Raw genomic sequence first — 23,805 nt, 5'->3', positions numbered from 1 at the left:
TGCTATTTCCCGCTCGAAAGAAGGAAGGACGACCAGGCTTGAGCGCCAACATAAGGTCATCAGCGGCATTCGACATGGGAGCTTTCCACTGCACTGAGTTTCATTGAGGATGAAATGATTAGGAATCTCTTTGACATTACGGTGTTACATTGGGCATGCTGTTAGGTGGATATTATTGCTCCTAAATGTAACAAAAACCCAGAGTAACACACGAATATTGAAAACGAAGTCCGTAGCTGCAGCCGTGCACAGCTTTTTGCGATCGGGAACCTTTGTAAGCCACTTTATAGGTACTGTAATCAAAATAACGTACTTTTCGGCACACTTGAGTCCCATTTGATGGATCCAAGGAGACCTCCAGAGGACTGGAAAGTTATGCACAGCCATGCAATAAACTTCAGGTGGCATATTTAGGGCTTTTTAAAGTCACTATTCTGAATCAGATGTGGCCTGGGGTTTTAGCAAAATCCCCTGAATTATTCCTAAATTTTCCAAAATTCCTTGATTTGATATTCGAGCGGATCAAAATTAAAGCTTTACTCGTTTCTAAAAATTGTACGTTGAGCGGCACGTGACATCGACCTCCGCACAAAAGTTTTGAAGACCGGGGAACACAAAATAAGAATATAATTGTCATTGTGAGGCACCCAGTTACCTAAAATCAATAAACTCACTCTCTACAGCTTACGTTAAGCGTACATATCAATGTTAGAAACTTTGAGATGTTCGTATTTCAGTACAATTCGATTTGTTATCATTTTGCTTCGCCCGCATGTCTTCCGAGTTATCCGCTTCCATTTTTTGAGCTCGATTCACGTAATTGGAAGAGCAAAGGTCAGAAGAGCAAGGTTCCGGGCTAGTTGGTAATGCATTTAAGGGAAGAAACAGCGCAATGAGTTGTGAGTCAGCGCTCGTGTGTGTCCGTCCTTCGTGTGTCCGTGTTTCATTGCGCTGTTTCTTCCCTTAAATTCACGTAATCGCTCGTGCAAGGCGCTGATAATCGGCGCGAAATTGCTCCCAACGCGAGGCGGCGTTTCATTTGCCAACGGCTGTTGACGTCTAATAGACGAAAACAAAGGGTTTCTACTCAGTATCATTATAGACCATAAATATAAACGTTTAAGAATCTTGCGATGGGCACACATGGAGAAATTAGGATTCGACAAGAGTTTGGACTTCATAAATAGGCAGTGTGCGTAATGCAATTATACGGAACTCTAAAACAGTCGTTAAAATTGCGTCTTGAAGAAGTATGTTGACTACAAATAGCTATAAGTTTAAAAGCTGCCAATCGGCTTGTGTCACTAGATAGTCATCAGAAAAAGAAAAGCCAAAATTATGAGTATAAATAGAGAAGTCTGATACATTCAAAATTTAGTTCAATCTGTAGTCTCTTATAGACAGAAGTAAAAGGGACTAACACTTGACTTCCCTCTTTATAAACTGTCTCTAGAATATAATCGCTTTTCATCAATAGACACTCCATAGTCCAAGAATAGACAAAATACTAATTGGCTTAAAAAACACATCCACTTTCAGAGAGTAAGAGAGTATTAAGACTCTTAATCTGCATTTTCATCTATCCTGAATAAAGAAAAGTCTAACTGGCTTCCAAACGTCTTTCTTCTAGAAAACGCCTATACACCATGAATATTCAAAACGATGTATTTATAAGACAATGGTGTGCATAGCAAATTAGAAGGTGGACTACAAAATATTTTTTGTAAGAACCCCGCGGAAATATATAGGTACAAAATTCTACTTTATAGAAACATGTTCTGTTTCTATTTTCTGTTTTATAAAGTTTCTATAAACTAAGTACTTGGGCCGAAGAGACACGCCAGTGAGTAACGCTGATTCGTGCGGAATGTCTCCTACAGGAAAAGCCTTGAAGAAAGCGGTACTTTTTGTCATCAAATGGTTTTTTTATTTGTTTCAAGAGTGCATATTTGAAAGTAGTTTTAATTAAAACAATATAAACCTTTCTCTACCACTGCCGTCTGAGTGAAGAGAAAACTTAGTCAGAATTTTAGGCTGAAGATCTTTGGAAAGTAAATGCTGGAATTTCATCTCATAAAATTGGCTGCCATGCTCTTTACCATACGAAGGTAGGTGGGACAGCCAGGGTTGAGCGCCAAAATAAGGTCATCAGCGGCATTCGACCTTGCAGTGATGGAAGCTTCCTACTGCACAAGGAGGGATGCGTTTCGTTGCGGATGAATTGATTAGGCATCGCTTTGACATTGCGGTGATAGATCGGGCATGTTTTAGGTGTTTATTATCGCTGCTGAATGTGACAAAAACCATAGTAACACACCTACATTGAAAACGAAGTCTGCAGCTGCAGCCGTGTAAAGGTTTGTGCCATTGGGGTCCTTCGTACGCCAATTTATACGTTCTCTAAATAAAAGAAGATACGTTGTAGCACACTTGAGTCGATTTGACGTTTCCAAGCTGAGCCTCAGATGACCGCAAATGTTCTGCACACCCACACCCACAGGTTGTGGCAGTAAAAAAAAAATCATCTACAACAATGCTCTGACATAAGATGTGAGCACACAACAATTATCCAGAAAATAGTTTTTTAAACGTCTAAATTAGAATACGCATGTAAATTACCTTAGAGTTAGCTGTCTGAAATTACAAAAATAAATAAAACGATGCTTCCACTTCCAGCCGGTTGAAGAAGGTGTAGTAATTTCCTCTTTTCGGCACTAGAATAATATATGGCGATCTGGATGCGGCATAACAGCAAAAAAATAACTAAAGAGCCCCGGTCCTATGACTCTATGACTAAAAACAGTTTTTTGCGTGCGTCTTCTAGAATTTTCATTGGTGCTGTGCGGAGTTGAGAACTACTCCACTTTTATGGGATTACGCCGGGCCGAGAGTGGACCAATTGTAATATCCATTGAGGAAGGAAAAAATTTAAGGCAGCCATTACGTCACACTATTTGAAGCCGGACGTGGGGGTTCCCGATCACAAGTTGCTCACTGTATTGGTGTCTTGAGCATGCGCAACAGAAACTTATGCTAAGGACGCCGCGGCGGCCAACGTTACTATATGCTGCGCCACCGGCCAGAGACTCCCAGTAGTCTTTGCAAAAAAAAAAAAAACATGCTACTTTCGCCATACGTTTTTTCATGCAGCTGAAATAGCGAGGGCCTCTCTTTTGCTTTCCTTCATCAGTGATATTATCTGAAGATGTTACTTTCCTTTGAAGAGAATAAAATGTTGCTCAAAAAATAGCACGCACTCAAACCCACTGGCGCAGACGAAACAGTTTGTCCCTGCAGATAGGAAACAAATACTTAGATTTCAAGCTTCGATTTCAAGAAATGCCAAGAGTAAATAAAGTAGAAAATTAGAAGATTTTGATTTCTCTAAACAGAAATTCATAATTTACGTAAAGCAGATATTGATACAGAAGAAATTGTGTACTGATCATCGACTCAGATAGTTTCTGAATTTCGTGCTTCAGTCGATCATGTGATGGTTGTCGTGAAATGCAAGCTATAGAATTCCTTACGTTTTTAGGTAAACAATCGGTACACCTCATTGATTCCGTTACTTCTTTGTTGTATGAAGCAACTTGGGCATGTTGTTCCATTAATTTAACAGGCCCTGGTGTGAATTCCTAATGTTTGCCTCGAAATCATCAAATAAATTTCAACAATGATTCCTGCTGTTTACTGGAGAAATTATTTGTTATGTTAAACGACATTCGGCTGACTAAGAACGAGAATGCTTGTAGAACATTCATCCCTTCACCGACAAAAAAAAGCAGAATCTCGTGATTTCTATTCGAAAAAAGGGTAATGCGTTGTGCCTGTTTTTAAGATCATACAGCAAAGATAAACATTCTGTTCAGCAGAGCGCAGAGCAGAAATGTCATCTATTTTTCAATGGATAAGGTTAGTACGGTGTCTCGAGGTACACTTTTTGACCTTAGCTCGGCCTTTTCGGAAGCAGCGCTCAAAAATATTCCGCAGCTGCAAAGAAATAAACAACCAATATGATTGTTTTCTTTTTCTTGGATTTCTCGGAGAGCGTGAAAGAATACTAAGAGGTGGTGTTCAAAAATAAAAATCAAACTTTAAGGCTCAACGACTTGCATCAAAAGCAAATTTAAGTTGAGGTAAACAGGTATGCTTGTACGTCTTGTGTGACGTGTATGAAACTGAGAGGATGTGCGTGGCGCAGAAGACGGAGAAGGAAAGGGCCTTTATGTGGGTGAGGGGTGCCGTACCTAAATAACCTCTGATGTGTATATAAATGCACGTTCCCATTTGAAACTCAAGTGAAAGCATAGAGTTGTCTCGTTTCGACGATGAGTTCCCACGGTGCTGTAAGATTCGCAATTTTCGCAATCGTTGCCTTGCATTCAGTGTGAGTACAATTTGATCACGGATGACTGGGGTGGTACAGAAATGCAAAATGTTTATACAAGAGCCTCCCAACATCCGCTATTAGAACGCCCTTTGCCGCTTGATAGGAAACTGCTGAGGTTTTTGATTGCGAATAGAAGTAAAACTTTATTTTTTTTACTGCTACACAGAGTTATAACGAAATAACCAAGTCTGTGCTGTCCCGCAGTTAATATCATGCGGTGGACGATTCAAACAAGTATAATTTATATTCCTGTGAGTTAGCAACATTCTGTGCTAGTAGGGAAGGAGATGCTTCAGCAGTGAACATTCTTTTCTGTGAATGTTAAATAGACGGCACGAAGGTTTTGTGGATTGTTCCCGCATGATTACTTTTCTCCGTGCATTGATAAGAAACGTGCCTCTCTTCTTTAAGAAGATATTTAAAGAAAATATAGACCGCCTGATGTTTAAAGCTTCTTACACTCATTTTAGTCAATAATGGAAGTTCGGTTATTGAGCGAATTGTCATATCGAAGAAATACATGTTCCTCCCACAACAACCATATAGTGATTATTTCGATAAACTTTTTGCTGCATGTATCATTCGATTTGATTGTGCGTGGTTAAAGAAAGTCTTGTGTGAAGCATCATTTTATGCACTCCTCTGTCATTATTAAGCAGTCAGGAGTCAAACGTAGGCGCTGAGCCTCAAATTCTGCTTGCCAGGGTATTTCGATTCTCTATGATGTTTCGCTCTTTGGTGCTAGTTACTTGGTTCGAAATAAGCAGCAGCAACCGCATTTGGATGCAGGGAGAATCTAAAAGAATCCTCGTTCTCGTAGGAAGGTGGCGTCGAACATTCAGAAACACCATGTGGTCATTACTTCCAATCCGCTAGGGCTTGACAGATAGGTCGCATTGATCAATTTACAAAAATATTCTGAAGTTTTATATTTCATAAATATGAGCATAGTTGCAGGCAACTGCTTACATTGAACATTTCCCGAAAAAAAAATAAAGCCTACTGCTAGCCACAAAAGATGGGAGAAGTCAATGAACATTATAAAACTTTTCGAAGAGAAGTCCCTATGGGATATGTGTTGCCGCGTAGCTTTTAAGGAATAGCAGAACTCACAAGCCTGTATCGATCCTTCGGTGCGTGTAGGAAGATCATCGGTTAAACTTATATTTCGCCGCAGTTGTGTGTCCGTGCTCATGGAAGTACACGAATTAACTCCTCCTGTAAAAATGGTAACGCAAAAGTCAACATGAAAAAAACTAATCTAATACTGGACAGTACGTGAAGAGAGGAACACACTAAACCAGACATTGACGTACAGGATATGGCAAGAAAATACGTCTATCCCAAATAACTGTCGTTATTCGCAATTGGAGAGCGGAATCGCTCGAGGAATAAGGACAGTGAGGAGAGCATTTGACAAGTGCTCTCAGGACCTGAATAGCAGTCTAACTTCAGCACTCAAAAAGAAAGAATACAACATTTGGCGATTGCCGGAATTCGCTAAGGGACATATATTCGGACGCTAACCGAAAGGCTTAAAAGAGATATCGGATAACACAGCGAGCGGTGGACAGCAAATCAAGGGTCAACATTAGATGGAGGTAGGAAGGCAGCATAGTGGGTGAGGGATTCAACAGTAGGTATATATACTCAAACTGAAATTAACGAGATGAAATTGACGTGTCGTTTAGCTACTGATGAGATATGACAGGTGGTCCTTCAGGTATGACGGAGTAGACTTCAAAGAATGTAATTCAAACAGCGGCCGTCAGTCACGTGATAATGCCGGACAAAGAAGTTTTGGGGGATGTGGTTAACGTAGCTGACATTTTATCACTCGCACTGGAGTATACAGGGATGCAGTTTATTAGCTGAACAGGGGTAATTTCAGGGATAGTTCTCATTTTGACATTCCACTCATCTCAGGAGAGCCAAGGGCACGACAAGTGGCCACCTAGCTGAACAGTTAACTCATTTGAATTCATTTCAACTACTTAAGGCTTGTCTTTCTTTGTAATGCGGTCGCGTCCATATCTCCGTCCTGTGGTCCTGTATTTTGCTCCAAATAAGATGGACAGTTTACATCTTCATTTGTCTATATCGCAGTCACCTTTCTGAGAGCCTTGAACGCAGTAAATTTAATTATGAATCCTAAATTTTTCTGAAGTTGATTTCGTAAACAACACTAATATTCTTCTTATTCTTTCCAGTTTTGAGTGCTTGAGTAAGCCACAAATTTTGCAAAGGTCTAAAGGAACAACTGAATCACCATGGTCTGCGGAAGAATGCCCAGAAAAGGTAAGTATTTAAAACGTATTGCGTATAAATGGTCCCGTTACGAAATCTAATAAAAATGGCCACGACTTATCTTTTCGAATTTGAGTACAATAAAAAAAAACGAGCATGACCTGCGTGCCCACAAATCAGCCCAGCGACTTGCTCGAGGTGCCCCTTTCCTTCTTACAGTGTTGAGATGATTTCTGAATTCTTTTCATGTTCAGTGCCAGCGCTTGTATCTCTGGAAACGTCACTAGCACCAGCTTAATTAGTGCTTTGTAAAGATTGCGCTCAATACACCACTTGCGTAGGCTCAAGCGACGACAATTCTTGGCACTGTATGTTCGAAAATAGCATGAGTTTTCTTTTTCTGAGCAGCCAAATCTAGAAATCACGGAAAGTTCATTTCTTAAAGAACCCTATCAACGACTTCAAAAACCCACAGAGTCGAAGCTCGAGAACAAGCGAATCTGCTTGGAAAACTGCTGTCAAAAAATAAAGCTAAACGTGCCTGTCCTTGATACATTGGGTCCGTTCTGACGAAAATCCCCAAGTTCCACCACAACTCTCGAATCGAAGTACAAAATATAAAATGAGTTTCAAAACCTCGATGAATTAACGTTAAAAATGTAGGAAGTAGCGCACAGCAATATGACCTTATTCCGTTAAGGAAAAAAGTGAAGAGAGACATTGGAGTAATATAAAGACAGGACGGACCAGGTGAGGTTCAATAAACAGCAGATCTGCTGAAGGACGGTGGGGGCATTCTGCTTGGAAAACAAGCCATCTTATGTACGCAATGCATTATGAGCTCGAGCATACCGCTAGCTTGGAAGAACACTCATATCATCTTAATCCGCATGAAAGGGGACGCCAAGGACTTGAAAACGTATGGACCGATCGGCTTGCGGTAGCTTGCCTACAATGTATTCACAAATGAAATCGCTAATAAAATCAGGACAACACTGGACTTCAATCAACCAAATGATCAGGCAGGATTTTGGAACAGCTACTAGACTTTAGCCTGTATTCACACTGCTAACCAGATGACAGAGAAATGCTCAGAATACAACCAACTCCTGTACACAGCCTTCATAGATTACAATAAAGGAATGGACTCAGTCCAAACTACAACATTCATGCAGCCGTTACGGAATCAGGGTGTAGACAAGCCTTATGTAGAAATACTGGAAGATAGCTATAAAGGCTGCACAGCCATGATACACTTCCAAAAAGCCAGCAATAAAATTTCCATCTGGATGGGCGCCAGACAGAGTATTACAATCTCTCCAATGCTATTCATCACTTTTTACGAAGGTATTTAGAGTCCTGGATTGGGAACTGTTGGGGATAAGAGCTATTGAAGAATACCTTTGTAATCCGCAATTACCTGATGGCATTGTCTTGCTTAGCCGCTCAATTGCACAGCAGTATCAACGATTTCGCCAGGCAGAGAGGAATGGCTGTTATAAAAATTAATATTTTAGAACAACTGCTTTCTTTCCGTAACAGAATGCTTGGAAAATATGCCTTTAAGTTCACCTTCACCACAGCGCCTTCGCCTTGGCCTTCATCAAACTGCCTTTATAAGTGAATACCTGCCAGCATCGACTTGATATGGAGTCCCAAAATTATGATAGATTTTGTAGATGTCGATTATGGTTGGCTAAATGGTCAAATGCTTCTCGTCGACAAAAAAAAATTAGCCTCTTTTAGTTAGGTCGCCATGCGTTGCGCACTTTCTTTGGCATACCTAATTTTGATTTTAGGAGGAAGAAACCACTGCTGCATATTTTTTAAGAAGTAAAATTCTCAAGTAAGCTTTATAATGAGGGCGATACAAGTACTACGCTCATCTCTGCAAGCAACATGCGACACCTATTTTATGCTTCCGATTAATCATGGCCGGAACACTTCTGTAAAATTTAGAAAATGCGATCACTTGAGTCTATTCCTTGATGAATTTGGCCCTCCGTACGTACCAATAGCACAAAGCAGCGGTCCAGGCGGAACAGAGAATGCCGCGCAAAACGTGCGTCACACGATTTTAATTAAGAACCCTCAGGTAGGCATATCTCTTTGCGCCACAGCAATGACTGGAATCGCGCTAGCATTGCAAAATAGAGGGTTGAATCAAGAAATGACATAAGTTGAAGACGTGCGCGTGGCAAACAAATGGACCCTCAGCAAGCATGAACCGGTGGTTTATTAATGCGAAAGCATTTCTAGGCTATGCTTACGGGGTCGTGTCACCAAAGCCTGTCACAAAAACGCGTCCATAGCGATTGTGACGTTCTAAAAAAGGCAGCATGAAACGAGTGGTTGTGATCAATACAGGACTATGTGAAAATAATGGGCAAATAATTTGATGTCAATAGGATAAGTAGTTACTTAATTAGAGTCAATAATGTCAAAAAACTTCGAAATAGCGTCGACGTCGATATATAGTGAGTGGATGGGAAAACAACCGTGGATAGCAAAATATTAGAACAATAGGCAAAGACGAGAAAAAAAAGCTGGAAATTGATTTAAATGCGTTTGATGAGTGTTAGTTATTGGAAGAAAAAGCTTGATTTACAAACAATTATTAGTTAATTAATTAGAAGCACATGTCAATGTACTCAACGATGGGAAAAAGGCGACAAGTGTCGTGGAGGCGCCAATGTTTTCGCATTTCTCCAATGCGCGTAGCCACAGTGATCTCTAACGTTTTCCGTTATTTATATGGGAGGAGCGCCTTTTTAATGGGAGGAGCGCAATTTCAGCCCGAGTGCCGCCTTATACCCACGCGATTTTCAAAAGGCATTAGCTGAATGCTGGCCTGTTGCCTGATTATCGATGCTAAAATCTTTGGCTGAATGGGTATGTGCACACGCATCGTGCTAACAAAAAACATGCCTGCCATAGCGATTTTTGGGCAGGCTTGTCTTGCACCGTTAAAATGAAAGCATAATAACTCGCCTAGCCTTTAAATGTTCTGAAACGTGGGCGGTAACTTACATGCGTTGCACTCAGGAGGACAAAATCACTTGACCGTAAGTTACTAGACTGTTCTCCATTAGCTTTTACACTATACTTGTACGAACAGACTAAACATCTTTATTAGCTCAGGAGAGTAAAGTTCTAGGCCATTTCGTTGTAAGTACCGCCCTATATTGTCGGCTTCCTTTGTCTTGTGTCTGTTTGCGGTTTTAGTTGTTATATCATTATTACTATCATAGTGAATAAAAGAGGTTGCCTCTGTTCCTGACACCTCTTCTCGAATGTTTTCAGTTGGTACTGCACTGGAAGCCTGTGATTCCTACGCGGGCTCAGTTGATATTACAAGTTTTTCTTTGCTAAAAACAGTGTTATGCAAACATCTTCAACCCACACAACACTATCATGGAGATCCATACTCACATACTGGCGTGGCAGGGGAAGCGAGAAAGAGGTAAATGCATACAAATAAGTACTGTTCGCCCAATATTTGAAAACATTCGCTTGATTTGAGGCGGTAAGCATTATAGAACTACCTTGCGCGCTAGTTATTGACCACTTCCGTGAAACCAGTGTCGTAATTATGAATTTCAATTATTTTTTTCAGTGCATTCCTTCAAAAAATATCACATGCTCAGGCGACTGCCTATGCGTTTTTCTGGGCGACTCTGAAGAAGGCACTTGCTTCAACATGACTGGAGTTGAAGAGCTGCGCTGAACTAGCAAGTCGAAGAAATTGATAAGCACACTGCTGCTTTTGCCTTGATGTTTCGGGGAAAATAAAAGTTTCCTGTGGCCAGTATTGATTCGGAAGAGATGTTTGGCAGTTATAAAAATTATGCTGTAGAATAATGCAATCTCTGTGTAATGAATACACAGATTATAGCCCTCCTGATAGAATACCGAGACTTTGTTCGTGAAGGAAATCAGGGTTCCTTTATTGCCGTGAACATTCAGGAAGAGCTACAAAAGTGCCTTATACAGATCAATCCGCCGCTTGGTCTGTATTGAAGAGCTTGATTTGTATTGGACCGCTTGAACAAGAAATTGAGTAGAAAGGAGAAGAAATAGATAGACGCAACCCCTACTGGCTCACATTAGAAATGATGGCAGTGTAGCGTCTAGCAGGAAAGTTCGAAACCTTTCAGAATAGAAGACGTCATGCAATGTTCTGCTATGAGAGAGGGTATGCACTGGTTGATATAATATGGTAAGCCTTCTGTGTACATGAGCTCGCTAACGTCGGACTTAGCAAGAAAACTTGGCAGCAGTGCTTGATGAGTAAGCTGCTCTTAGACGACGTTGTTTAGATTTCTGACTATGAAAATGAGAATCTGAAGAGTTAGGAAAAGATTTCGTCTATCCTGATGAATAGTAAATAATGTCAGCACAACCATTAAGAAACAAATATTGCCACGACGAGAAAGAAAAATTCGTCTTATGCAGTGTTTTCAACTAAGCTCACTGCGAACATGGAGGAACAATAAAGGCAGATAATACATGCGAAGATATCGAGCAAATATCGGAGTGTTACGGCCTCATTGTCATTTCCCACTTTACATTGAATGATCCCTGGGAGTGCTCGGACCCTTCCTGGCGCAGCAGTGCAGCGGTTAAGCCATGCGCCACTCTCCTGTGATGGCAGGTGCTCCCAGCGGTGGGCCGTGTGCGACCCAGGTTCTCTTCCCGAGCGACCAATCATCAATTCAACCGCCATCTGCTAAGGTGGGCAGTTTTCTCACTGTCCCGTGGGCAGGTTGTGATGACGCCACTAGGTCGTATGACCTAGGTGGCCCACCTGCCTCCTAGCCCGCTCTTTGGGGACCACCTGCCCGAGCCTGTGATTTTTTGCTCACAACGCCAAAAACGCAAACACTCAATTTTCGAGAGAACGGGGCCTATAACCCTATTGCGTTAAAACAGAATGATTCGACTATGATTTGTTACGAAATGCCGAAGGGATGCGTGATAGCTGTGAAAGCTGGAAAAATTGTGAAAGCTGAAAAAAATCACCAAAGTTTATTCTCTCGTTTGATTCGTTTACCGTCTCGCATGCCTTTGACTTTGGTACCAGAAATATGGCATTGAAAACAAAGAAAGCTCTGGTCTACTGATTTCTCCCCTTCATGGTGATGCAAAGATAGTAGGGCCCCGATACTGGAATATCCCGGAATACACAACGCACCATAACCTTCACAAGTGTGATTCACCTTTTAATTTAAGAGGAGTACAGATAAAAAAAGCACTATTTTCTAACTATGAAGAGCATGTTGCGCTATATTCCGCCGTAACAAGACACGAATATCGGAGGGTTGCGAGGGAAATAAATGGAGAAATTGAAACCGTTGATTAATTTAGTCAATGATTTTCCCCCTCCACTTACATTTTTGCCATGAGGTGAGGGTGAAATTAAACGAAGTACTTGGAAGGTGCACTGAGGAAAATTAGAACCATAATGAAAGAAGGATTTCATTTCAGTTGCCGAAGAAAACTTACGTGCTCTAAACAGTAATACACCAACATTTGAAGACCGAAAGAAATGTTGACGCTGTTCTTCTAACATTTCGAAAGTGTGCTGTAAATCAGTTTGAGCCCTAAAACACCCAAGTTTTGTGCAAATGGCTGGTATGAGCTATATTTTCGTATTTTAATCTTCCCGCACAAGAAAGGCTATTCCTTATGACACCGCCCATACGGCTTCTTCTTTTCTGAACCTCTTTCTTTGTTGTAGCCAACTAGTAACCACGAACAGCTCCACGGATTTCATGCCCGTGCCCATCTTGCTTGTGAGCGCAGATGTATGTATGTATGTATGTATGTATGTATGTATGTATGTATGTATGTATGTATGTATGTATGTATGTATGTATGTATGTATGTATGTATGTATGTATGTATGTATGTATGTATGTATGTATGTGTGTATGTATGTATGTATGTATGTATGTATGTATGTATGTTGTATGTATGTATGTATGTATGCATGTATGTATGTATGTATGTATGCATGTATGCATGTATGTATGTATGTATGTATGTATGTATGTATGTATGTATGTATGTATGTATGTATGTATGTATGTATGTATGTATGTATGTATGTATGTATGTATGTATGTATGTATGTATGTATGTATGTATGTATGTATGTATGTATGTATGTATGTATGTATGTATGTATGTATGTATGTATGTATGTATGTATGTATGTATGTATGTATGTATGTATGTATGTATGTGCTCTTACGTAATCAGGAGCATCTCATGGTTTTAACACCGAATGCTAAAATGCCAGAAATATCAAAGAGCCACGCAGCAAATTGCGCACTCCGCTTGACTGAAGCTCTGCTGGAGTAGTGTTGTGTGTTATAATTTGAAATTTTTAAAAGTGTGAGGTAAACGGCCCTTATGATATCTCACGGCTGCTTTAAATTATGTGTTAGCTGAAAGAAGAACATATATGAAAAACAAAAGGAGCATCCGCAATTATTGAGGCAGTCCTTGTTCGATTACTTCGGTTCCCCACGCATTGAAACAATCGCGTGATTGTTAAGCAAGTAAGCTACAACTTTTCTTTGTGATAAAACAAAAGAAAGTGCACAGCTATGCTGATATTGACATTTTCCGTTTTCAGCTTACTGTAATCAGTGCAGTGAATTCCGGGGCTTTTATAGAAGAAAATTTTTGTGCTCACTGCCAACAGAATCGAAAAACACGCCCGAAAAAGAGCCTTTTTCTGCATGTCTTTGTTCACTCTTTCTACACTGAGCATATTCAAGTTAAGCAAAATTCACAACAATGCCTAATAGGTGAGGCGCGTTTGCGAAGTGGACGCAAAGAACCATGGGAAAATCGTCTGCCAGCTACTTCCGGTTCCAAATTTCTCGCGCACAATGGCTTTTGCATAGCGATAGCCGTGCATGCATGCATTGTTTATTCACTCATTTATTTGTGCTGCGACACCGCTTATTGCACAGCATTTCCGTAAGATCTGCGCGTACAGCGTGTGAACGCGTCTTGAGCGCAGAAATTGACAATATCGAAAGTTAGGTGTGTTTTGTCGTTGTTATAATATGCCTGAGTAAACTGTCCGCTCTCCGTATGCACGGCAGTGAGTTGAACTAGTTTAACGCGTTGGTCGTTATATATTTTTTTTTTCGCCGCACTACGGTGCCAGCGAAGGGTTGAAATGTGTGCAGTTTAGCAAGGGATAGATGTATTTTCCTCACAGCCTGTAAGAGCTGCAAGTGGGCTGGCAAGCTATCCACACATGCCACTGTGCGCACAACCCGTCTCAGCACATCGCACTGCATACCCATAGAAAGCCTCATACCATTTACATTATTTTGGTTGCATTTCGTGCGAAAAAACACGTCAAAGCATAGCAGAGTCGATGTCACGTTGGTCTTGCGATGATGCAATACAATAAGTGGTGTTGCAGTGCAAATAAATTACTGTAAGGAGCGATGGAGGCTTCACGACTGCTGTGAAGCCAGCGAGAAGGGGGAGAGATTTGGAACCGGAAGTAGCGGTAGCGGACGACTTTCCCATTATCCTCTGCGCTGAACCAGAAAACGCAGCTGACCCATTCTCTAATGTGTTAGCAAATGTGGTTGCATGTAAGGAAACCGATGTCACTTCCGGTCTCCAATCGATGGGAATGCCCTCGCTTTGTGACGTAACTTCCCTTCAGCGAATGGGAATGTCTCTGACTGGTGACGTATGTCTCAAAACTTAAGCTAAGGGACTAATTTTAAGAGTGACGAGGCATTTTGGTCAATGGGGCTTCTAATGCTATTCTATTAAAAATGCATTACAAGCTATCACCGCCTTTCATTGCTGTTTTTTGTGTTCCCCATCGATGGTCACCGACCAAATCTCCCCATCTCTCATGGAACATTAAATTGAAAACCCTTTTGTTTTTGAAGCCCTGAACTACGTAACGGAAACTCTTTGCGAAGAAAGATAGCTTTTTTAACAGCGTTTCAAAGATCGCTGAATGTACGCATGAAACTCGATGCGCGTATATTTTTACAACATCTTTCCTGACTGCTAAGCGAAGTTGCATTAACATCAAAAAGGTTTACATCTACCCTTGTTTTCAAGTACAAACAAAGCAAATATTTCCAACACATCCCATTCTGAGTTAGAGGAGGGTGGCCCCAGGAACAGTAATTTTTTCTTTATCACAGATTCAAGTCGTTTCAAATTATTTTATGCCGATTTTGCTTTAAAAAGAAGTGAAAGATACATGGGTACGGTGTCTGTAGTTAAGTTCTACGTGAAGGCGGGAGTTTATTACGTAATAGAGTGCAATCAAAAGAATAATAAAAAAACTAAAATTAACTTTCTTATATTTAGTTTGAGGGCACATGGATATTTTGCGAAATTGAATGCCGTCAAAATCGTAGGCGAGCACCGTTTTTTTTTAAATTTTATAATCGGAATCGTGCTACAATTTATCGAACGTGAAAATAAACGCTCTTGAGATCTCTTCACATTCGCTTTTTTATGTTGCATATTGAAGAAATGTGCATTCTCGAATCAAATCCAGCCTACGTTCACGTATTTTGCGACACAGATAATGTAGAATTGATTCCCGTCACGATACCACGTGCAGTAATTCCATTTTATTACTCGTAATATATAGAGCGCAGAAACCAAATTAACAAGCTGCCAAACAAGTATCTTCTCCAATTCATATCCTGAAGCACGATATTGGTTCAAATATTTTATAAACAGGGTTAGCCTCTAGTGTTAACGGCCTTCAATTTCTCATTATAATCTCATCTCCTCAAACCAAAAATTAAAAAGTCAATCGGTTTATTTCAATTAATATTAATAATAATATTTCGTTTTGGGAGAAAGGAAATGGCGCAGTATCTGTCTCATATATCGTTGGACACCTGAACCGCGCCATAAAGGAAGGGATAAAGGAGGGAGTGAAAGAAGAAAGGAAGAAAGGAAGAAAGAGGTGCCGTGGTGGAATGCTCCGGAATAATTTCGACCACCTGGGGATCTTTAACGTGCACTGACATCGCACAGCCCATGGGGGCCTTAGCGTTTATTTCAATTGATTATTCAATTTTTGTTGCACTCTTACGTATATAATGTCCGCCTAACCTCATAACCAACTTGAACTGACCACGAAGGCGTATCTTTCACCGCTTTTCAAAGAAAAGCTTTATTAAATAATTTGAAACAATCTGTATATACACTAAGCGGCTGTTCAAAATATCACATTTAGGAACGATATGTTCTCCCCACTTCAGGTGGGAACGGCGGCTGAAAGAATAGAAAAGAGAAAGCGTATCAACTAAAACATTTAGCAACGCTTTGTTCATGGACTGAACGCATGAGTGTTTACTCATGCCTCGTCCTAAGCTGATAATGCACTGCAAAAAAAGAAGCGAGTGCCCTCAAGAATGACACACGGCTCCGTCCATAGCACGTCCGTCTCACTCACTCACAAGCATAAAGAGGAACAATTCTATTCATTACCATTTACTTCAAGGTCTTCCTGAAACAGCTGCCTTAGCTCATTATCAGGCAAAATGTCATTCGCACGCTAGCACAAGTGTTACTCAAAGATGTTCCGAGCGAAAGTTTCTTGAATGAAGCCGTTTTCCAAGATGATAACAGACCCAAAGCAAACGGAAAAAAGAGATGCCGAATGAAAACAATGTATTTTGTGCTGAGCAAGATTATAGCATTTTCAAATGTTATTTCAGTGAATGAGCCATAGCATATACGCTTCGAGTTCGTTCAATGGCTAGTTCCTTCGAAAAAAATAATACATTTTTTATACCATCTTTCAATTTCAGAATCTATCTGTAGGTTTAGCCCGGTTGATTTCTGCAGCAGTATGCAGCATTCAAGGTACATGCCAAAGAGCTGTTTAGGAATGTCAGAGCTGCCTTTTCTTTGCACGCTGTTGCAGACTTCATATTTTCGATTACCAGTGATTACACGTGCGCTTTAGTAAAGGCCAGAGCATAGCGATGCTTCCTTGGTCACTGCTTACTCCAAAAATATATCACTCACTTTGAGCTTCGTATTTACAAACGCGGCCAAAATGCAAGCGGTAGGTTATCAATGCGTTCCGAGCGATGCATAAAACCAATAATTGACGGACAAAACCCTCTTTATTTTTTGTTCAAATTCGAACTGCCCAGCTTTAATGAACTTCGTACATCTTTTTCCAACTGGTTACAAAATGTTTCCCTGAAAAAAGAAAACTTGTGGAGTTCGTGACAACAGCTCTTAATGACCTATTCAAGAGTGTCATCATCAAGAGAGCTATGTCTTCGACTGTCCGAGATGAAACTTTGAATGAAATTCAGGTTGTTGGCGACAAGTTTTGGGGAACATAGAACGCGAAAGCCCGATTCAAACCAGCCCTTCCGTAGGGCATATAGTACATGGAATGCGTTAGCTAAGGCATCATTATGTAAAAGCTGGATATTAGAGCTTAGTCTTTCTCCGCACGTTTCGTTCAATGGTTCATGCAACTGAACCAGCTCTTGAACTTATGAGGCTCTTTCCATAGTAATCCAAGTGTTTAGGATTAATCGTACACCAAGCATATGCAACTGATCCTGCATTTGAACGTAACTTGATCTTTTCTTTGTCGAAGCGTGTCGAAAACCCAGTGGGAAGTGCGAAAATCTTTTGATAACCCTTCTCATTTATAAAAGAAAATCAACAAAATAAAATGGGTGATTGGTGGGAAAACTTTATTTCGAACGACGCATCATCACAAACTTTATAAAATAAAAAGTTTGTGTTCGGCAAAAAGAAATTAGTGCTAGGCATCCTACTTGCACAGACTCCGTTTTTAGTTGACTTTTACCGAAATTCGTGATGGCGGACACCTAGGCCTAACTCTCGACTACAGTCTACGCGCCAGTGCTTGGAACGCCAGTGCACGGCGTTGAGCATGGCACAGTAGGACTCTTCCGCCGGCTCCCATTCTGGTTGCAGCTACTTGAGACCGGCGAATGCCATGTTACAGGCGCAAGTTATGCTTCAATCCAGCGTCCCGGGGAACGAGTTGGATCAACGAGCCGAATGCGACCAGACCATGGGTGACGAAGACGGCATATCTACAACTTGGGAGCGTCGACGCCCCAGCAAGCGCCGCAAGATGACCCGTGAAGGCAGGGTAAGTCGGCCCCACTCTGCACTGGTAGTGAGGCCCACTCAAATGTTTAAGGAAAAAAATATTCCTCGCAATGCAATAGCTGAAGCTATAGGAATGATGCCACCGAAATATGAGTTAGCTGAGCTGGCAACGACGCGCTTTGACGACGTCGCCAACAGCATAGTTGTCACAGTTTATGATGAAGGGCGTGCAGATAAGATGGTGGGTCTAACTCATCTCGTTCACAAAGATAGAAACGATATCATCGTCGTTCCAATTAAGGTAGAACGCGTATCTTCTAAGAAGATCGCTTTTGCGGTGTCATCCGCATCGACCCGCAAAACGACCACAAAACCATATTTCAATGGCTTCGCTGCGAACAAGCAGAAGCCATAAGTACAGAAGATGGGCAAAACTGATTAAGATATCATCGCATTTAATGCAGCTGCAATTTCAAAAGTAGACATGTACTACATGAAGGTTACAAGGGTAGAGGAATATTGGCCGAAGCGTATGGTGTGCTATAACTGCCATTACATTGGTCATATAGCAAAGTACTGCCCCGAGGACAGTGTGTGCAAAGACTGCGGCCAAAGTCACACACCCGAGGAGGGTGCGATGATGAGATATTTTGCGTCGAGTGCAAAACATCGGGCCACATTGCGGTGAGCCAAGCTTGCCCCAGCAGAGTGCCGCCAACTCCTTTTGAGGCGCCGGCAACTGCTCCAGAGACGCCCGCGTCCGGAGCGGCATCGCAACAAGCAGGCGTTCGGTGGGCTGACGTAGCAGCCGGGAAACACAGTGAAGAATGGCTCGTAATAATCAAGTTAATGTTGTACAAAAGTCAACCAGGAAAAGTGATAGATTTCTGTCATCGTTACGCAGCTCCGTCCGAAGACCGAGACGATCTAGAAGCGTGTGTCGAAACGTCAACCAAAAAAACGCAGCAAGCAAAGCACCATTCGACACTGAAACTCAGCTCTCACAAACAGCGGCGCAAATCAAACACAAGGCTACACGTGAGATTCAAAACGAAATCAAGATCCTCAGACACGACTTCAAGGCTCAGTTTCCCACGCTCGAGCAAACCATGAAGTTTTTGGCATCACACGTTGAGATTCCCCTCAATAAGGAGCAGTGTGAACCTCCTAGCAAAAAGAAGGTCCAATCTCAACGACCGGCCGAAACTCAACAAACCTCTTCGTAATGGTGCCGGGGAGACCACCGTTCTACAGTAGAATATACGAAGCTTTCGCCAAAACGGCCCTATCCTCAAATATCGGATTAAAATGTGCAAGCCGTTAGCCATCCTGCTTCAAGAAACGCGAGGACCATGTACCCTTCCAAAATATAGGCGAAAAGCTTCACTACGCCAGCATGTCAAGGCGCCAGCGGGGCCACAATTTTGACCTTGAATGTAGCTAGAGGTCAAACAAGGAAATTACGCCTGTCTCACATATCTCAGTGGACACCCGAATCGCGCCGTAAGGGAAGGAATGGGAAGTAAAGTGAATTGCGCCTGTCTCACACACCTCGGCGGACACCCGAACAGCGCCTTAAGCGACAGAAAATGAAACTTGGTTTTAAGAAAAGGAAATGACATCTATCTCACATTATGCCATTTTCTTTCCCCAGAAAATTCTCAATTTCGATTTCTGAAGTTATCGAACCACGCGGTGACTCAGTGGTCAGGGCGCTCGGCTACTGATCCGGAGTTCCCGGGTTCGAACCCGACCGCGTCGGCTGCGTGTCGATGGAGGTGAAACGCTAAGGCGCCTGTGTGTTGTGCGATGTCAGTGCACGTTAAAGATCCCCAGGTGGTCGAAACTATTCCGGAGCCCTCCACTACGCCACCTCTTTCTTCCTTTCTCCTTTCACTCCTTCCTTTATCCTTTCCATTACGGCGCGGCCCAGGTGTCCGCCGAGATGTGAGACAGATACTGCGCCATTTCATTTCCCTGAAAACCAATTTGCAATTTCTTTCTGAAATTATCTGCATGGTTTGCGCGTCGATTAGAACCGCATTTGGTTCCATATCTGGGCATACAACGTGCAATAATACGGTTGTAAATATCACCGAAGCTCTATTAAATATACACTGTAAAATATACATAATATATATACTAAATAAATATACCATAGTAGAGAAATATTAGCCGTACTCTTCGGGATCCAAACCCTTACTTTTTGATAGAGATTTTCAATTATTTTCTTATGCAGGGATTTCGCGAAAGAACCTTTGCGCGCAAGTTTCAAATTAGGCATCAAAAATAGAACTAGGAAAAAAAGATGTGTGTGCCTCCAATGATTTCGTTCTTTTTTCATGAGAGCTGCGCCCTCATAAGAAATAAAATGTTCCACTTGAAAACCGTCCAAGAAAAAATATGCATTGCATCAGCCTGTTTGTTGAGAGTTCCCTCCTAAATGTCAGGTTATTGGCCTCTCCGTGTCGGGCGCGGCTTGAACTATTTCGCAGATGCAAAAAAAGAAACGTACGAGCTAGGTCGTGACGTCGGCGGCAACACGCGGCAGCAGGGCAACAAACGCTTAATTAAGCTCCAGAACTCAGCTAGGGATACCGACTGCTTTGAAGTACACTGCAAACTAATTCATTTGAGTTTATCTTTCGCTATGAGTGTTGAAACATCAATAACCTACATGCCACTTTTTACGTGACGGAAGCCAATAGCCGCTGATATTAAGGAGCATTGTGGATTTTTTTTCTCATTCGTGGAGTAACTTACTCGGAGATGATAGTGTAAATATTCATTCAATTAAAGATAATTGATAAAAACTTGGAGCAAAAACAACCACATGACGCCGGTGCGATTCGAACCCACGCCGTCCGAATTTCAAGTCCGATGCTCTACCAAGCGTGTGAAGGCATGGATTCATGCTAAGGAGATGCTTGCGCCATGGACGGTGAATTGCTGCCTGTGCCATACATCAGATACAATTGACCACTGTTTTATTTTGTGCATTGATGCTATGTTCTGGTGGGGCATATTATAACCAACAATTAAGAAGGACATTGACATCACACCCTACAGTTTTCGTTTTCTGCCTGTGGAGAAAAATTGTGCTGTGCCATTTGATATATTTATATTGCTGGGGCTATTTAGTCTCTGGAAGAGCCGCTTGACGGACCGCCACGCCGAATCATCACGGTCGTCGAAATCTCTTTCGTGAGCAATGCGCTTTTGTGCGGGGAGTATATACTAACCAGGAAGAGCCGCCTAGCTGGCTCCCCTGTCTCGATGCATGCGTGTGCCTCCCAGACTTGATGTTTTGGAAGGTGGGGTCATGCAGGGATATGGTGGCCTGGTGCTTTGAAGCGTACGTCTGCTTAGATTGTTCTTTTCGGCACTATTTCCACGCAATACAGAAAAAATTGAGCTACGCCGACGGCTTTCCAATCTTCTGCCTTCGGGGGTATCTATGTGTAGTGTAATCGAACCTTCAGTGTGTTCACCAGCGCCACCACGTCCATAGCGGCGGACATAGTGTATTAGCGCCAGTACCAAGCATTAGCATGCTCAAAAGGTGAGGGCAGAAGCTGTGCGAAAACCCTGTTACGCTGCCTATGACATCAACACTGACAGAATCGAGGCCCTCAATGATCTATTAACTATAAAACTGAAAGGAAAGGAGGTGTTTGTTATGACATACGTGACGGAAGCCAACAGCCCCCGAAAACATGAAGCAGAGGGGATGTTATTTTATTTTAATTTGTGGCGTAAATACTTGGAGACTGATACTGTACACATTCAGTCGTTAAAGATAGCTGATGGAAGGCAGAAAAAAAAACAAATGTCCCCTTTTGCTTCTTATCGATTAAAATTGAATAAATATTTGCACTATTAATCCCCAATTAATTCACTCCACAAATTGGGGAAAAAAACCCATCCACTATGCTGCGACATTGCAATTGCTCTGGAAATTCAGGATTTTACTACGGGGTATCAAAGCTTTCAAGAGGACTTATCAGCGATAGTAGATTGGTTCGCTTCTAATTTAATTTTTATAAATACACAAAAAAACGAAATTAATGTGCTTCAGAAATCCTCATAAGGCGCTTTCATTAAATAACGACATATATTTGCATTCTTCTAAGTGTAGTTCATGCATCTGCCAACCATTGCAGTTCGAGCCAGTGGTCAAGTATTTAGGAATTTTCTTTGACCAGCACCTATCCTGGAGTGACATATGTCATTTACATATGCAGAAAACTGAGGGCTGTCGCAGCCATGATGTATAACCTTCGAGGGCAAAGCCCTGTCAACATTCGAAGAACTGTATATAAGTCATTAGCCGAAACAATTATCACATACGGTATCACCTTGTATGGTACGTGTTCTGACCAGAAGAAACAAAATATCAACAGAATAATTAAAAGAATTGTCAATAGCATAGCCTATGGAACGGAATGGGAACATATAGAGACACATGAAAAATACCGCATACTAGGAATATTTCCAGTGCATGGGCTATTTAAGTATACTGTGTTGACCCGCTACTATTATTCTAACAATTTTAAGCTATTAGTAAAGAAAGATGTATCACTACGAAAAACTGAGAAATATGTTAAACCACGAGTCTTTACAAAATATGGAAAGAAAGCCAGGAATTATTATGTACCTCAGATATTCAATGAACTAAGTGAGATACTGTACGATTTAAAAACACGAGCTGTAATGCTGAGAGAAGTAAGGAAATGGTGTTCAACTTTGTATTTTAATGTGTGATTTTTTCCCACTCAAGTGGGGAACTTGTCGGATTTCTTTTTTTCGTTTTTATTATATTTTCTCGTTTTTTATATTTTGTTTGCATTAGATTGTATTACTTGTATTTACCTTGTATTATTATTTTTTCCTGTTATGTGAATATTGTGAATGAATATTGCTTTTAATCCTAGTTTAAGGATGCAACACTGGCTGCCTGGTCTGCTAAGAAGCACTATGTGCTTGGATTGACCCGTAGTTCTTTTTTGTACATTTCGCTATGAAATAAAGACTTCACTTCACTTGTTCCATTTGATCTATTTATATTGCTGGGACTATTTGGTTTCTGGAAGAGCCGCATGACGGACCGCCACGCCGAATCATCACGATCGTCGAAATTCTTTCGTGAGCAATGCGCTTTGGTGCGGAGAGTATATCCTGCCCAGGAAGAGCCGCCTAGCTGGCTCCCCTGTCTGGATGCATGCGTGTGCCTCCCAGACATGATGTTTTGGAAGGTGAGGTCGTGCAGGGATATGGTGGCCTGGTGCTTTGAAGCGTAAGCCTGCTTAGATTGTTCTTTTCTGCACTATTTCCATGCAATAAAGAAAAAATTGAGCTACGCCGACGGCTTTCCGATCTTCTGCCTTCGGGGGTATCTATGTGTAGTGTAACCGAACCTTCAGAGTGTTCGCCAGCGCCACCGCGTCCATAGCGGCGGACATAGGACGTCTTGTATTAGCGCCAGAACCATGTATTAACGTGCTCGGAAGGTGAGGGCAGAAGCTGTGCGAAATCCCTGTTACGCTGCCTATGGCATCAACACTGCCAGAATCGAGGGCCTCAATGAGCTATTAACTATAAACCTGAAGGGAAAGGAGGTGCTCGTTATGAAATACGCGACGGAAGCCAACAGCCACCGAAACCATGAAGCAGAGGGGATGTTATTTTTTTCTAATTTGTGGCGTAAATACTTGGAGACTGACACTGTACACACTCAGTCATTAAAGATAACTGATGGAAGGCAGAAAAAAACAACAACCAAGTGTCCCCTTTTGCTTCCCATCGATTAAAAGTGATTAAATATTTGCACTAATAATCCCCAATTATTCACACCACAAATTGGGGAAAAAAACCCATCCACTATTCTCCTTGGTTTCGTTGGATGCTGGCTTCCGTCACGTATCTCATAACAACCAACTCTTTTACTTTCACTTGTATGCTTAATATGTCACATTTAGTGCAACAGCAGTTATATAGTGGGCATTTCCCGCATTTAGTCATTGTATTTGTGT

At 41.6% G+C, this 23,805-nt stretch overlaps 1 protein-coding gene across 2 annotated transcripts in view; it reads left to right on the top strand.

Moving 5' to 3' along the window:
• The first annotated feature begins 4,294 nt into the window (after positions 1 to 4,294).
• Positions 4,295 to 23,805, top strand: part of LOC144118585 (evasin P1126-like) — a 128,675-nt gene continuing 109,164 nt past the window's right edge. The window contains exons 1-2 of one of the 2 annotated variants that reach the window (XR_013312055.1): positions 4,295 to 4,390; positions 6,604 to 6,691. Coding sequence is in view for 1 of the 2 variants with exons in the window: in XM_077651486.1 (XP_077507612.1) it covers positions 4,332 to 4,390 (59 nt within the window). In the remaining variant the exon portion in view is untranslated. Of the gene's footprint in view, positions 4,391 to 6,603; positions 6,692 to 23,805 lie in introns of those variants that run through there. The other variant, XM_077651486.1, reaches the window with a different exon arrangement.

This window comes from Amblyomma americanum, chromosome 2 (genome assembly GCF_052857255.1).
Source record: "Amblyomma americanum isolate KBUSLIRL-KWMA chromosome 2, ASM5285725v1, whole genome shotgun sequence".
In the NCBI taxonomy this organism is placed as follows: domain Eukaryota; kingdom Metazoa; phylum Arthropoda; class Arachnida; order Ixodida; family Ixodidae; genus Amblyomma; species Amblyomma americanum.
This window is presented reverse-complemented; position numbering and strand designations above follow the sequence as displayed.